This window comes from Meleagris gallopavo, chromosome 1 (genome assembly GCF_905368555.1).
Source record: "Meleagris gallopavo chromosome 1, MGAL_WU_HG_1.1, whole genome shotgun sequence".
Classification (NCBI taxonomy): Eukaryota; Metazoa; Chordata; class Aves; order Galliformes; family Phasianidae; genus Meleagris; species Meleagris gallopavo.
The window spans coordinates 76,426,806-76,438,915 of NC_139404.1; the positions used below are offsets into that span (position 1 = coordinate 76,426,806).

General features: G+C 40.4%; 1 protein-coding gene across 8 annotated transcripts in view; it reads right to left on the reverse strand.

The window, feature by feature from the left end:
* Positions 1-9,526: 9,526 nt before the first annotated feature.
* CLCN1 (chloride voltage-gated channel 1) overlaps positions 9,527-12,110 on the reverse strand; it is a 57,429-nt gene continuing 54,845 nt past the window's right edge. For 7 of the 8 annotated variants that reach the window (XM_085235773.1, XM_085235765.1, XM_085235754.1 and 4 more), the window contains 2 exons: positions 11,397-11,483; positions 9,527-10,923 (listed from right to left, as the gene is read on the reverse strand). In XM_085235773.1, coding sequence (XP_085091899.1) covers positions 10,531-10,923; positions 11,397-11,483 — 480 coding nt within the window. In that variant the 3' untranslated portion in view covers positions 9,527-10,530. Of the gene's footprint in view, positions 10,924-11,396; positions 11,484-12,110 lie in introns of those variants that run through there. The other variant, XR_014886353.1, reaches the window with a different exon arrangement.

The following is a 12,110-nucleotide window of genomic DNA, read 5'->3' on the forward strand; positions in this document are numbered from 1 at the left end:
CCTCTTCTGTATTACAGTTGTTTAGCAGACTAAATAGTAGTGAATCTGCACAGGAACAGAAGAGCAAAACTTGACATCTGTGTCCGAGCAATGTCTTTCTTCATCTCAGAATGCATCTAGAAGCCTGAGCAAGAATTAGCTGGAGTGGGGAAGAGGACAGATAGTTATAATGTTAAGAAATGGATACAGGAGACCTGCATTACGACATTAGGGTCTATTTACTTTTTTTCCCAACATAGGGAAAAAAGTGGTGTCTTCTCTTTGGTAATCAAGAGAAGCTGTATAAATGTCTGTTGTTTGTCCATAAGATGGACAAAGAGAAAAAGGTGATGGATTGGTGTTTGTTTTGTTTTTTTGTCAGTGCAGATACACAATGCTGGAATTGGAAAAAATTAGTCAGTCCAAGACTCTGAGAAAGAGTATGTTTACTAAAACTGTGGAAACTTGTTTCTTAAAGTTATGAAAACTTGTTCAAGTAAGAAGGCTCTCAGTGCAGATATCAAAGGACTTATGTACTGATGAGTGGTAGCTGTTGTCTTCTAGGAACAGAGGAGTTGCAGTGTTCTGTAAAAAGAGTGTTATCTGTTTTTACTGGGGATGTTTTGCATGTGCTAGTCTTGTTTTTGCTTTTCCCTAAGGGAGCAAATGTCTGTGCTAGTCAGACAAAAACATCTAAAATGGATTTTCTCCATGTTGGAAACAAGAATATGTGAATGAAGACTTGTAATGAGATATAATCATCTAGTACAGATTTACTATTCTGCTGGATTCACTTTCATTGGGCATGGAATTCCAGTGATATGTTGGAGGTTAAAAGGTTAGGAACCCTTTTCTAAAGCTCTGCTGAGCTTCCATGGGGCAAATACAGGTGGACTTCACTTCTTTTTGGATATTGCATGTGAGCAATGTAGCAAGCCAAAAGCTCTTTTGCAGGCATATATTCTTGTTTGGCTTCATTTTCTCTTCTCTGGTTTGTGGATATTGTGCATGACTGGAGGTCTCTGGGAATCCCTAGACAATAAGGTAGGAACTCAGAAGTAACTTCACAGGGAACAGAATTTATCTTGTTTCAGCTCTTTTTATATATAGGAGGGTCCAGACTGAGGATCTGGGAATGCAAAGGTGGTTGATGGGACTCTTGGGGTTTCATGGGGAATGCATTCCTGGAGCATGTTTAAAAGTAAGTAAAGATTTGGGGCTCCAGGTATTGTATTCTTAGTTTCTGAAACCACTTTATCATGAGTGTATGGGACAGTGGAAGTTGCAGCAAAGCAATTTGAAGACCAGTTTGTACACATTTTCTGTAGGGGAAGACTGCATGGTGATTATTTGTATTCTTTCAAACCAGTGTTTACAGAGATGCATTAATGTTTGGTGGAAGTAAAACGAAAAGAGGAAGAGGTCCACCATTGTAAGCTTTCATCCCTACCTAGCCCTTAATGATGATTTGCCTTTGGTCTTCCAGCTCCAAAACATGTTTGCCTGAAAAGTTCTGTTGAATATACTTCGCATGTTTTGATAATGTGACTTATGAGATAACACTTCTACGAAGATATATATATAAATACAGACATATACAAATACATACATACACATACATACATGTACACACACTACATATAGACTTAGGAAACTGTATGGCATTATACACCTCCATGCCTGTATGTGGCAGCAACCACATAGGGGAGGTAGCTCAAAATAGCATGTACAGTCCTTTATGGAGTTGTTATTAAACAGAATGTGGTCTTGCCATCCTGGCTGGTGGAAGTGTTTTATTTCTGTGGGACAAGGGAGTTGCGTCTGAGGAAGGATGATCTCAGGAAAGGGGATGGGTCTCAATTAGACTGTCTGATGGAAAACCTTGAAAAGAATCCACGTGGCTTGAAGAAACTTCCTAGAGTAGACCATCATATACTGTTTCTCATTGAGAATATAAGAACATCACACGTTCTGCTACACAGGGTTAAAATCTCATGTATGTCTGTGGTTACCTTGAAACAAATTCTTGGCCACTGTGACAAACATGATGATGCAATCACATTGACAGGATCTTCTAGTTTAGCAGAATGAGTTTTCCTGTTATACTGTAAGGGCATTTTTCATATGACAGTGTGTCAGCACATCACTACTACAGTTGGACTGAAGTTTCACAACAGTAGGTTAGGATGAGACATAAAGAGGTGTCTGATTCTGGGGTGGCACAGGCACTGATCATAAATAGCAACACTGGTTTCATATTTTATTTTTAAATTGGCACTTTCTCAGACTGCTGTCTGATAGCAGGTTGGGGGAATTGGTTAATCCAGAGAGAAAGGAGCATTTCTGAAATTTCAGTATTCTTGTATTGTCTGCCTCTTCTTAAAGGGTTTTGGGATGTTAGGCCAAATCCAGTAGCACTTTGTAAATTGTATGACAATTCTAAGTTCTAAACATGAAAGATACTTATTTTGTCATGAAGATATTTACTTACATGTTTTCTCTTGATTTTTCTCAGGGTCTAAGCAGTGTCACTTGCCCTGTTTAAGGCATACTCTATTTTGTAATAAGGAATTTTTAGCTGATCTTTGCTTTCTGTCTTCTCTTCAAAATTAATTTCCTCCCATTTTATGTACCTTTGCCTACTGAATAGATTGCCACCCATCTTTTGGTATATGTGTCTGCATAAATATATTCATTTAGTTAATTGTGATTTAGTTTAACTCCTTACTTTTTTTTTTTCCTCCAGTCCTGTAAGTACCCTAGTATCCTAGTATTTACTCTTTGTGTTTTGCTTGGTTGTTGTGGGTTTTTTCTTTTTTTGTCTCCAAATGGCATCTCAATTGTCATCTAAATGCAGACTACTGAACGAAATCAGTTATTGCACTTGAGCCCCTGGAAAAAGAACATGTCTCCTGAGCTTAGAAATGGTGCCTTAAATATAGGAAAATTGTTTTCTTAATTTAAGATGATGCTACAAAGATGATGTGCAACTATTTAGTGCTTCACATATCAGAACTCTTTTATCATCATACAAGTCTAGATTTATCCCTCAGTTAAGTACTTATCCTCTGGATTTAGCATGATCTTCGGTGTCTATCCCAGTGTCTCATCCACAGTGTCTTCTCTGTAGACTAGATGGCAAATTTGCTCTATGTTTCTCACATCTTACTGTCTTAAGTTCTCATATATTTTTCAATTCAGTAATGAAAAGAGTAAATAAAAAGAGCATAAGAAAATTCATGCTGTACACCTCACTGGCTCTGCATTTTGCCAGCTATGAGGGTATTTTCCATGAATAGTGCTTCAGAACGTTCATGGCTTCTGTGCCATAAGTTAACAGCAAAAGGAGTACCAGAGATAACACTGGTCTGTTACTTGGTGAGGATGATCACATCACAAATAGGGATGCAGAGAAATTTAATGCCTTCTTTGGCTCTGGGACTGCTGGAGCCCTGAGTTGGAGGACTGTGATCATGATAAACTTCTATCCAACCTTGAACCTGAATAGGATTTGCTGCTCTGGCTGAATACATATAACTCTGTGGGGCCCACTGGGATTCATCCCAAGGTACTCCAGGAGCTCACCAATGTCATCATGTGACCCCTCTCTCCATTGTTTTTCAACAGTCTTTGGGATCTGGAGAGTACCCAGTCAACTGAAAGCTGGTGTATATTGTCTCAGTATTCAAGAAGGATGATAAAGAACACCTGGGTAATTATAGGCCTGTTGGTCTTACTTTCATTGCCTGGCAAAAATATGGAGAAGGTTATTCTGAAAGTTATTGAAAGACAATGTAGTCACTGCTCACAGCCAACATGGGTTCACAAGGGGAAAGTGCTGTTTAATGAACTGAATTTCCTTTTATGATTAGCTTACCCACTTAGTTGACCAAGGGAAGCCAGCTGATGTCATCTTTTTGGATTTCAGCAAAGCTTTTGATAATATCTTTCACAGTATCCTTCTGGACAAAATGTCCAGTGTACAGATAGACAAATACATAAGATGATAGATGGAACAGCTTGCTGGTGGGTCAATCTCAAAGGTTTGTAGTAAATTAAGTCAAGTCAGGATGGTGTCTAAGTCACTAGTGGAGTTCTGCAGGGCTCTTTAATATTTTCATAAGTGACTTGAACCTAGGACTCAAAGCTATGCTAAGTGATTTTGTAGATAATACTATTAGGGAGGAGCCATAGACTCCCTTGAGTGTAGAGAGGCCTTAACAATTTGGAGGGCTGGGCAATCACCAACCACGTGAAGCTCATGAGAGGAAGTGCTACATTCTGCACCTAGGATTGCCAGGAGCAACCCTGGCCATCTTTACAGACTGTGGGTCAAGAAGCTGATGGCAAGTTGAATCTGAGTCAGCAGTGTACCCTGGCAGCTAAAAGGTCCAACCACACCCTTGGGTGCATCAGGCCCAGCACTGCCAGCCAGGTGAGGAAAGGGATTGTCCTACTCTGCTCTTGTGCAGCCTCACTTTGAGCACTGTGTGAAAATATGAGTACCACCATATAGGAAAGAAGTAAAACTACTAGAGTGTTCAAAGAACGGATATAAAGATGGTGAAGGGTCTGAACAAGCAGCTAAGGTCCTGTGGTTTGTTTGGCCCACAGCAGAGGAGCTGAGGGGAGGCCTGATGGCAGCTGCAGCTCCTCACAGGGAGCAGAGGGGCAGCGCTGAGCTCTGCTTTGTGTGACAGCAATAGGGCCTGAGGGAATGGCATGGAGCTGTGTCAGGGGTGAGCAGGTTGGGTGTTAGGAAAGGTTCTTCACCAGAGGGTGGCCAGGCCCTGGAGCAGGCTCCCCAGGGTAGGGGGCATGGCCCCAAGCTGCCAGATGGTTTTTTTTTTTTTTGTTTATTTTAGTTTTTTAGTTTAAATAAATCCAATTCTGTGACATATTTGGTCATAATCCAACCATTCCACAACAGCCCCTTTTCCTCCCCCTGCCCCCCCTTTTTTTTTTTTTGTTTTCTTTTCCTGAAGCCTATTTGTTTAAATGCACAATAGAAATCTGAGGCTGGGAAAAGGAATTTTTTTTTTTCACAGCTATATTTCTCATAAGCTTCTCATTGCTGTATTTTGCATTTCTTGCTATACAGAATAATTGTGAAGTTTCTAATTTGAGCTTGTGTCACTTTAATTCTGATCACCACTTAAGTAGGTCTTGTATTTTATCATCTGTCCTTTAAAATAAATATGTAACTATTCATTGAACAGCCAAGTATTAACAGCTTTTAGATTGTAGTTTGTATAAAGCAAACAATTCATGTAGATGCTCTACAAGCATTTCCTCTAAGTGGTTTATTTTAAAAACTTGGTACTGGACTTTTCCTCAGCATCTTTTGTACTCTATGTCAGGTCCAGTCTTTTAAGTTGGCTGGATGTGTCTCAGTAACTAGTTTTACTGTGGAGCACAAGAGGTTTGCACAAGCAGCACAGCAAAACTGCTTGGATATTAGCAGAAGCACATCTGAAAGCCCAGTGCTCAAACTAGTAGTAGGTTTGTCTAAATAGGTTTCATTAGCCATCATGCTAATCCCAGTGAATATTCACAGTATTGTCTCTAGCACAGTGAGGCTGCATCAGGACTTACTGACTTCCAACAAGCTGAAGGGGAGAGATTTGGCTTATAACACTGGCAACCCAATTATAGACCTGTCTGCTACTGCAAACCCATGATTTGGAAAGGGTAATGGAGTGATGAGCCAGCTGTTGTGGCCAAGAAGGCCAATAGTATCCTGGGGTGCATCAAAACATGCATCAAAAGAGTGGCCAGCATGTTGAAGGAGGTTATCGTCCCCCTCTATTCTGCCCTGGTGAGGCCACATCTGGAATACTGTGTCCAGTTCTGGGCTCCTCAGTTCAATAAAAACAAGGAACTACTGGACAGAGTCCAGCAGATGGTCACAAAGATGGTTAGATGGCTGGAACATCTCTCACATGAAGAAAGGCTAGATGTGAGACTCTTCAGCCTGGAGAAGACTGAAGGGATCTCATTACTGTTCATAAATACCTAAAGATCAGGGTCTCATTGGCCTGGGCTCTTTTCAGTGGTGTTAAGTGACAGGACAAGGGCAATGGGCAAAAACTACAACAGAGGTAGATCCATACAAATAAGAGGAAGGCTTTCTTTACTGTGAGGGTAGTAGAGCACTGAATCAGGCTGCCCATAGTGGTTGTGGAATCTCCTTCTCTGGAGATATTCAGCACCTGCCTGGACACTTTCCTATGCAACATACTCTAGAAACCTACTTTAGTGTAGAGGTTGGACTTGATGATCCCCAGAGGTTCCTTCCAACTAACACAATTTTGTGATTCTGTGATATCTGTGTGTGTGTGTGTGTGTGTGTGTGTGTGTGTGTGTGTGTGTGTGTGTGTGTAATTGTACCTTCACTAAGACTGGACTAATTTGGCAAAGAATGATCTTTCCTTCCTCAGCTAGTTACTGCCCTGGCTTGTATTGTCTGGCCATAAAACATGCACTTCTGTACAGTGTTTGCATAACTTGTATGTGTGTGTGTATTTATGCATTTAGTTATTTTTTAAGAACTCTTAATTCTGTCTCTCTCTTCCTGTTCGTACTAAGTGGTTTTGTCCATTGAATTAGCAAACTGGACTTTTTTTTAATTTTGAAATAATGTGTCAACCAAAAAGAGTTACATGGTTCTTTTTGAAGTATATTTTTTTTGGTTGTCCACTACTCTGTTAATATGTGTTTTCTCCTCCATCTAAGTCATGACAAAGTACCTTCTTGTCATAACTACCCAAAGCCTTATCCATTGTCATATTAGTCTTGCCTTCTTTATTTTTAACTTACATATGACTTTAAAAACAAGACTTCTGCTTTCAAATTTAAATGCCACATAAAAGGAAGACTTCCAAGTTTTGGTAGATTGGAATTTCATAAATAAGTTCATGCACTCATTAACTGAAAAACAGCTGGCAATTAGATGAGAGTAGGATTCCATTTTTCTTGAGAATACAAAGCAAAAGGGTGATTTTTTTTTTTTTTATGGCTTTTTGTATGTGTGTGTGTGTGGTGGTGATTTCCTAAAAATGTCTGCTCTGATGGAGATTTTTAACTATCATGTTCTTTTCAGGGTATTTCCTTATATGTTGGGTACCAAATGTAGTTCAGCATGTGTTGGAGTTGAAAATGCTGAACAAGATGAACTTTGCTTCAGCACTTTGAGTGATAATGGCAAGCTTGGTGTGACACACAACTTTGCCCAAAATAAGCAATTCTAAGCAACTGCACAGGTTATCTAGGAGAAAAGCAAGTTTCTGTTGTTCAAAACAGCTTCAGAGTTTCTTGTTTCTCAAGGCTTGCTTGAACTTGAATTTTTGTGATTTGATTTCTTCAGTGAAGAGGAGGGTCTCATTGATGAAACAAATTTTTGGGACAGTTTCATTTAGGAGAAAAATTATTTCTGTATGTTCTGCCAAACTTTGACAGGATGAGAGATACAGGTATTATAGTGATTGATCAATGATGCTTTGTATGTAGGACAGAAATTTCAAGTTTAAACTTTGGAGGAGTATACTGAGATTGCCAAAGAGGGTGCAGATGCAGAATTTTCTTGACAAAAGCTCACTGTCAGCTAACTGGATATCTCACACCTACTAAAATACTTGGCATCAACTCAGTGAAGATTTTATTATAGTAAAAATGGAAGAGGAAACATCGTCAGACATCACAGGTCATCTTTGCAGTATGCTTTTTGTTTCCTCCTGGCTCCCAGTCTACAATCATGTAGGCATAATTTTTCTCAGATGAGAAAGTGACACAGACGAATACCACTTCTGCTCAAAGGGTGGGACATACCTGCAATGGATCTTCAGCGATGTCTCCACAAAGCAGCAGTAAAAACATGCACCTTACTGCTTCCCCACAGCGAGCAGTTCAGTTCATCAAAGTTATTCTGAGACAGCTAAGAGTAACAGGAAGAGAGATATGTGTGTGTATGTGCGGACATGCGTGTATATGCCCTTGTACCCTCATGAGACAGATCTTATGAAACTTTTCAGGTTAGCTTGTTTCTTACTGTGAGCTTCCCAAGCCCTTCCATGTGCATGATTTTTTTGTTCCAGCTTCATCTCTCCCAGCTCACAACCATGAGTCTGTCATGACTCATGCACTCTCTGACTTTGATTTAGATTCCATCTGCTCTCCCATCCAGTCAAATCCATGTTCTTCTGTTAATACACTACAGGAGAAGTGGGGGACTGGAGCAGAACATGTATCTGTATTCAAACTAGAAGTGGCAGAGATGCACTGACTCCAGCCTCTAAATTTCTCCATCTTATCTCAGCACAGTTCTAAGCAAAATATGGTAAAAACAAATCCCTACTTGCTGGTAGGGGCTGAATCGGAGCAACTTGTCCTTTCTGAGGGTGCGTGGACCTTCAGATCATAATTAGTCTCAGAATTTTACTACTCACTGTGCATTTATGGATATTTAAAAGGAATGTTATTTCTCCTCTGCTTATACCAAGGTATATCACAGTTACCTGGGAAAAGTAGCAGTTGTATTGTCTCTTCTTTGCAAACAGGGGAAGGTGGCACAAAAGTAGCAACTACAGGCTGTTTTCTAATGCCTAGCTGTCAGAAATGTGCCCCAAACCTCAGGTGGAGGCAGGCAGATGATGTGAGTGAAAGACTTGCCTTCATATTGCTACTGGCTTCTCTCAAGGACAGGGTGGCCCTCAAGGAGTGAAGATCACTTCAGACAAAGAAAGGCTGTCCCTAGGTAGCACAAAGAGAGGAATCATGTAAAAGCATACAGAGTAGGCTATTGAGCTCTTGAGTTCAGAGAACAAAAGCAAATCTCTTCCTCTCCAAGAGACTCTAGAAGATTTCACTCTTTCAGACTTCTCCATCCATGAGTATCAGAAGAGTGAATTAGTACAAGGTCAGTTCTTGGAATTAAGGCCAGAAGGGAATTTTCCTAGGGAGACTAGGTCCGAGGTAACTGTCTTTTAGACTTTTGAGACAGCTTATTGAAAACCATCAATTGAGGTGAAACTGGTCATTCTAAGTCAGATAATGCTTTATAAATATCAAGGAAGGGGATGTGGCTCAAAATCCAGGAGAATATTCCCAAGAATATGTTCTCAGAGCCTGAATTTTTTTCTGTATTGCTGATAAGTGAAAACACATCCAATAGCCTACTTGGGATCACATCTAAGTGTTTTGACACACTGAAAGTATGATAGAAAGAGAAATAGAATGTTAGAGAAAAGCTGCAGAATAGGCCAAATCAAATTCTGTATGTTTACTGAGAAAACCCCAGAGGGACAGTGAGTTAAAGCAACATCTTACCCTTGGATACTCAGGTTTTGCATCCATGACATTAAGTTATGAGACATCTCTTTGCAAGATACAGATCAAGATCTCTTCCAGAGCTACATCTGGAATAGAGGGATGCTGTAGACAAGGGCTGTAGTCTCTATTTCTAGTCACAGTGGAGACATGGGGGAAAGTGGGAGCTAAAATTCTTTGATCTATGATATGCAGAAATATGTGGAAAATAAAAAGAGTAGAATTATCAGGAAAAAGAGCAGGAGTTTTATTGATGAACCTGTTTCCAAAGCATAGAAAATGTGACTTCCCTCCTGTATTTCTTGGCACTCCATTTTTTTTATTTTTTATTTTTTTAAGTTTTAAGTTCTTGTATTTTAAGACTATAACTTCGTAAAAATTCCAACAGTGGTTTTGAGAGACACAGTTGTTGAAACATAGGTGCGTACATGATGTTTTACTCCTCTCCCTCCATCAGAGGATGCTCCCATTTATGATTTTCACATTCTACTTAAAAATTCTAGAGCTGGGAAGACAGAGGCTTTCCTCACTTTCAGTGCTTTTCTTTGAGCCCTGCTGAATTCAAGACATAAGATGTAGACCAAGTATTTTCCTTCCACCTGATTTTAGGGTATGGCTCTGCTAAAGGTCAGCAGCGAAACATCTAACTTCCACCCAGGAAGATCCCAGAATAAAAATTAAGAAAGACGAAAAATGTTCTAGATGGGAATGTTTTGGGGGATGCAAGTTAAGAGCTAGCCAAAAGGAACAACATAGACAGGACTGCAGACAGAAGCAGCAGTACACTTCTTGGCTGGAATCTGGTTTGCACTGGTGCATGCATGTCAGATGTGACTATAAGGATGACACCAATGGAGAAGATTTGCAATTCTTCCACTTTCTATATGGCGGATTGACCAAGGGCATCCTGATTATGTCCAGTAATAGTCATGTCCTCTTACGATCCTTTCTGACCTGTTATGTAGACACTTGCTCACCACAAGTGAAAGCAGAGGCCTTTAACATTATGAGCCTGCCCTTAGTCATCTTGCAGACTACATCTGACTCCTGTACACAGCTCAATAACCCAACTGGTATTTGGATATAAAGCAGCAGAAAAAAAGGTTAAGTCCTATGTTCCTTCCCCCAACTGAATCAATTCTCTATGGGCTTTACAAAGAGCATCCAAAAGCTGTGAGGAGCATACGCAAGACTGGCTCAACACGATGGGCTATGCCCTCACACCACTTATAAGGGGACATCTTCATCCTCATCTTCATCCAGATCAGTGGTGTGTAGGCTGATGTCCTTCAAGATATCTGAGATGTTTTCATTAACTGGTCCTGTCAGCTCCATCTCTTCCAACTCTGTATCGGTGGCATAATTGGAGCATAGGCCTTCCCCTTCATCATGTAAGTGAGAGGGCTGTGGAGAGTGTGAGTAGAGAGGCAGTGTGCTCTTTGTCCCCAAGTCTGCTGCTTGCTGCGCTGCCACCATGCTGTTGTCCTGCTGGCTCCACACCTGAGCACCTTGGCTGACCTTTTCACCGCTGATTGAAGTCCTGTTTGTGTCACGGAAACTGGCAAGGGGAGGGCGGAGGCGAACTCCAGAGCGTGTGGAGCCCTCTATTGCCTTTTGAAGCTATTAGAAGAGAAAAAGTTCAGAGAAAAATTGATGAAAGGAAGGCTGACTCAGCCCTACCCAGAAGTTCATCGGCTCTGCAGGGTAAAGGACTCACAGATAGAGTCACATCATTGTATAAGCGATGGGGCCTGAGGAGATCATCTTTCATACAGGTATTGTAATTAGTCCATGGTAAATAACAAATCCTGCACTACTGAGACAATAATAGCTGCTCAGTTAAGAGGTCTACTTTCAGGAAAAGGACAAACAGTCTAACGTGCCTGTAAATAACATCTGCTGCTTTCTCTGAAATACAGTCATCCAATCCTTTCCACTACATAGCTCTCAGAGTGATGAGTCAGAATTCAACACTGGATTGAAAACGGAGCAAGCACAGTTATATATACTCCAAGCTGGATCTCCAACCTGTGTTTTGCAATGATCCACAAGACATTTGCATTTGATTAGGAGTTGAGAGTATCTGTACTTACCTCTTCCAAAGCCAGCACTCCCTTCAGCTTCCCCATACTGGTCACATAGGCATGGCTGAGGCCCAGTAATGAAAACAATGTATGTGTCTAAGAGGAAAAAAACACACAAAAAAATTCAGGGGCCTTGAAAACTGGTAATGTGATACCCGGTGGTAGACTTGGGACTTAGGATTTAGAAGCAGGAATGCCAAAGGCACACAAGCCTGGTTACCAAAGTGAGAAACTACTGCTTCCATTCCCCTTTTGTAGCTAGCAAATGTTAATCTCTGGTCCTTCTGTTGCCCCTCCATAGATAGGAGTGTATTGATAATGCAGAGCACATTCTCAAAATCACTTCCATCGTCCATCTGAAAAGAGAGATTCATATACAACTCCCTGTGCATTTAAGGACTTACACAAATCACTTTTCATTTCATGCTGGAAATAAGACTATCATAGTAATATGCATTGTCAGAACTTTCTTAGGTTATTTGTTCCAGTACTTTCCTTACCACCAGAAGATTTTTTTTTTCTCCTGTTCTTGAATATTTCTTGTCTAAACTTCATCTTGGTGCTGTTTATCCAATGGAGTGGCAACAAAGGAAAAGAATTAATACCTTTCTCTTAGAAAGTCTTTTGAAAAAGATATTACACTGCTATCAGTCTTCTCCAGCCTACATATACTATATTATTTTACTATTCTTTAAAGATCAGGTTTTCTGAAACTTTAAGCAT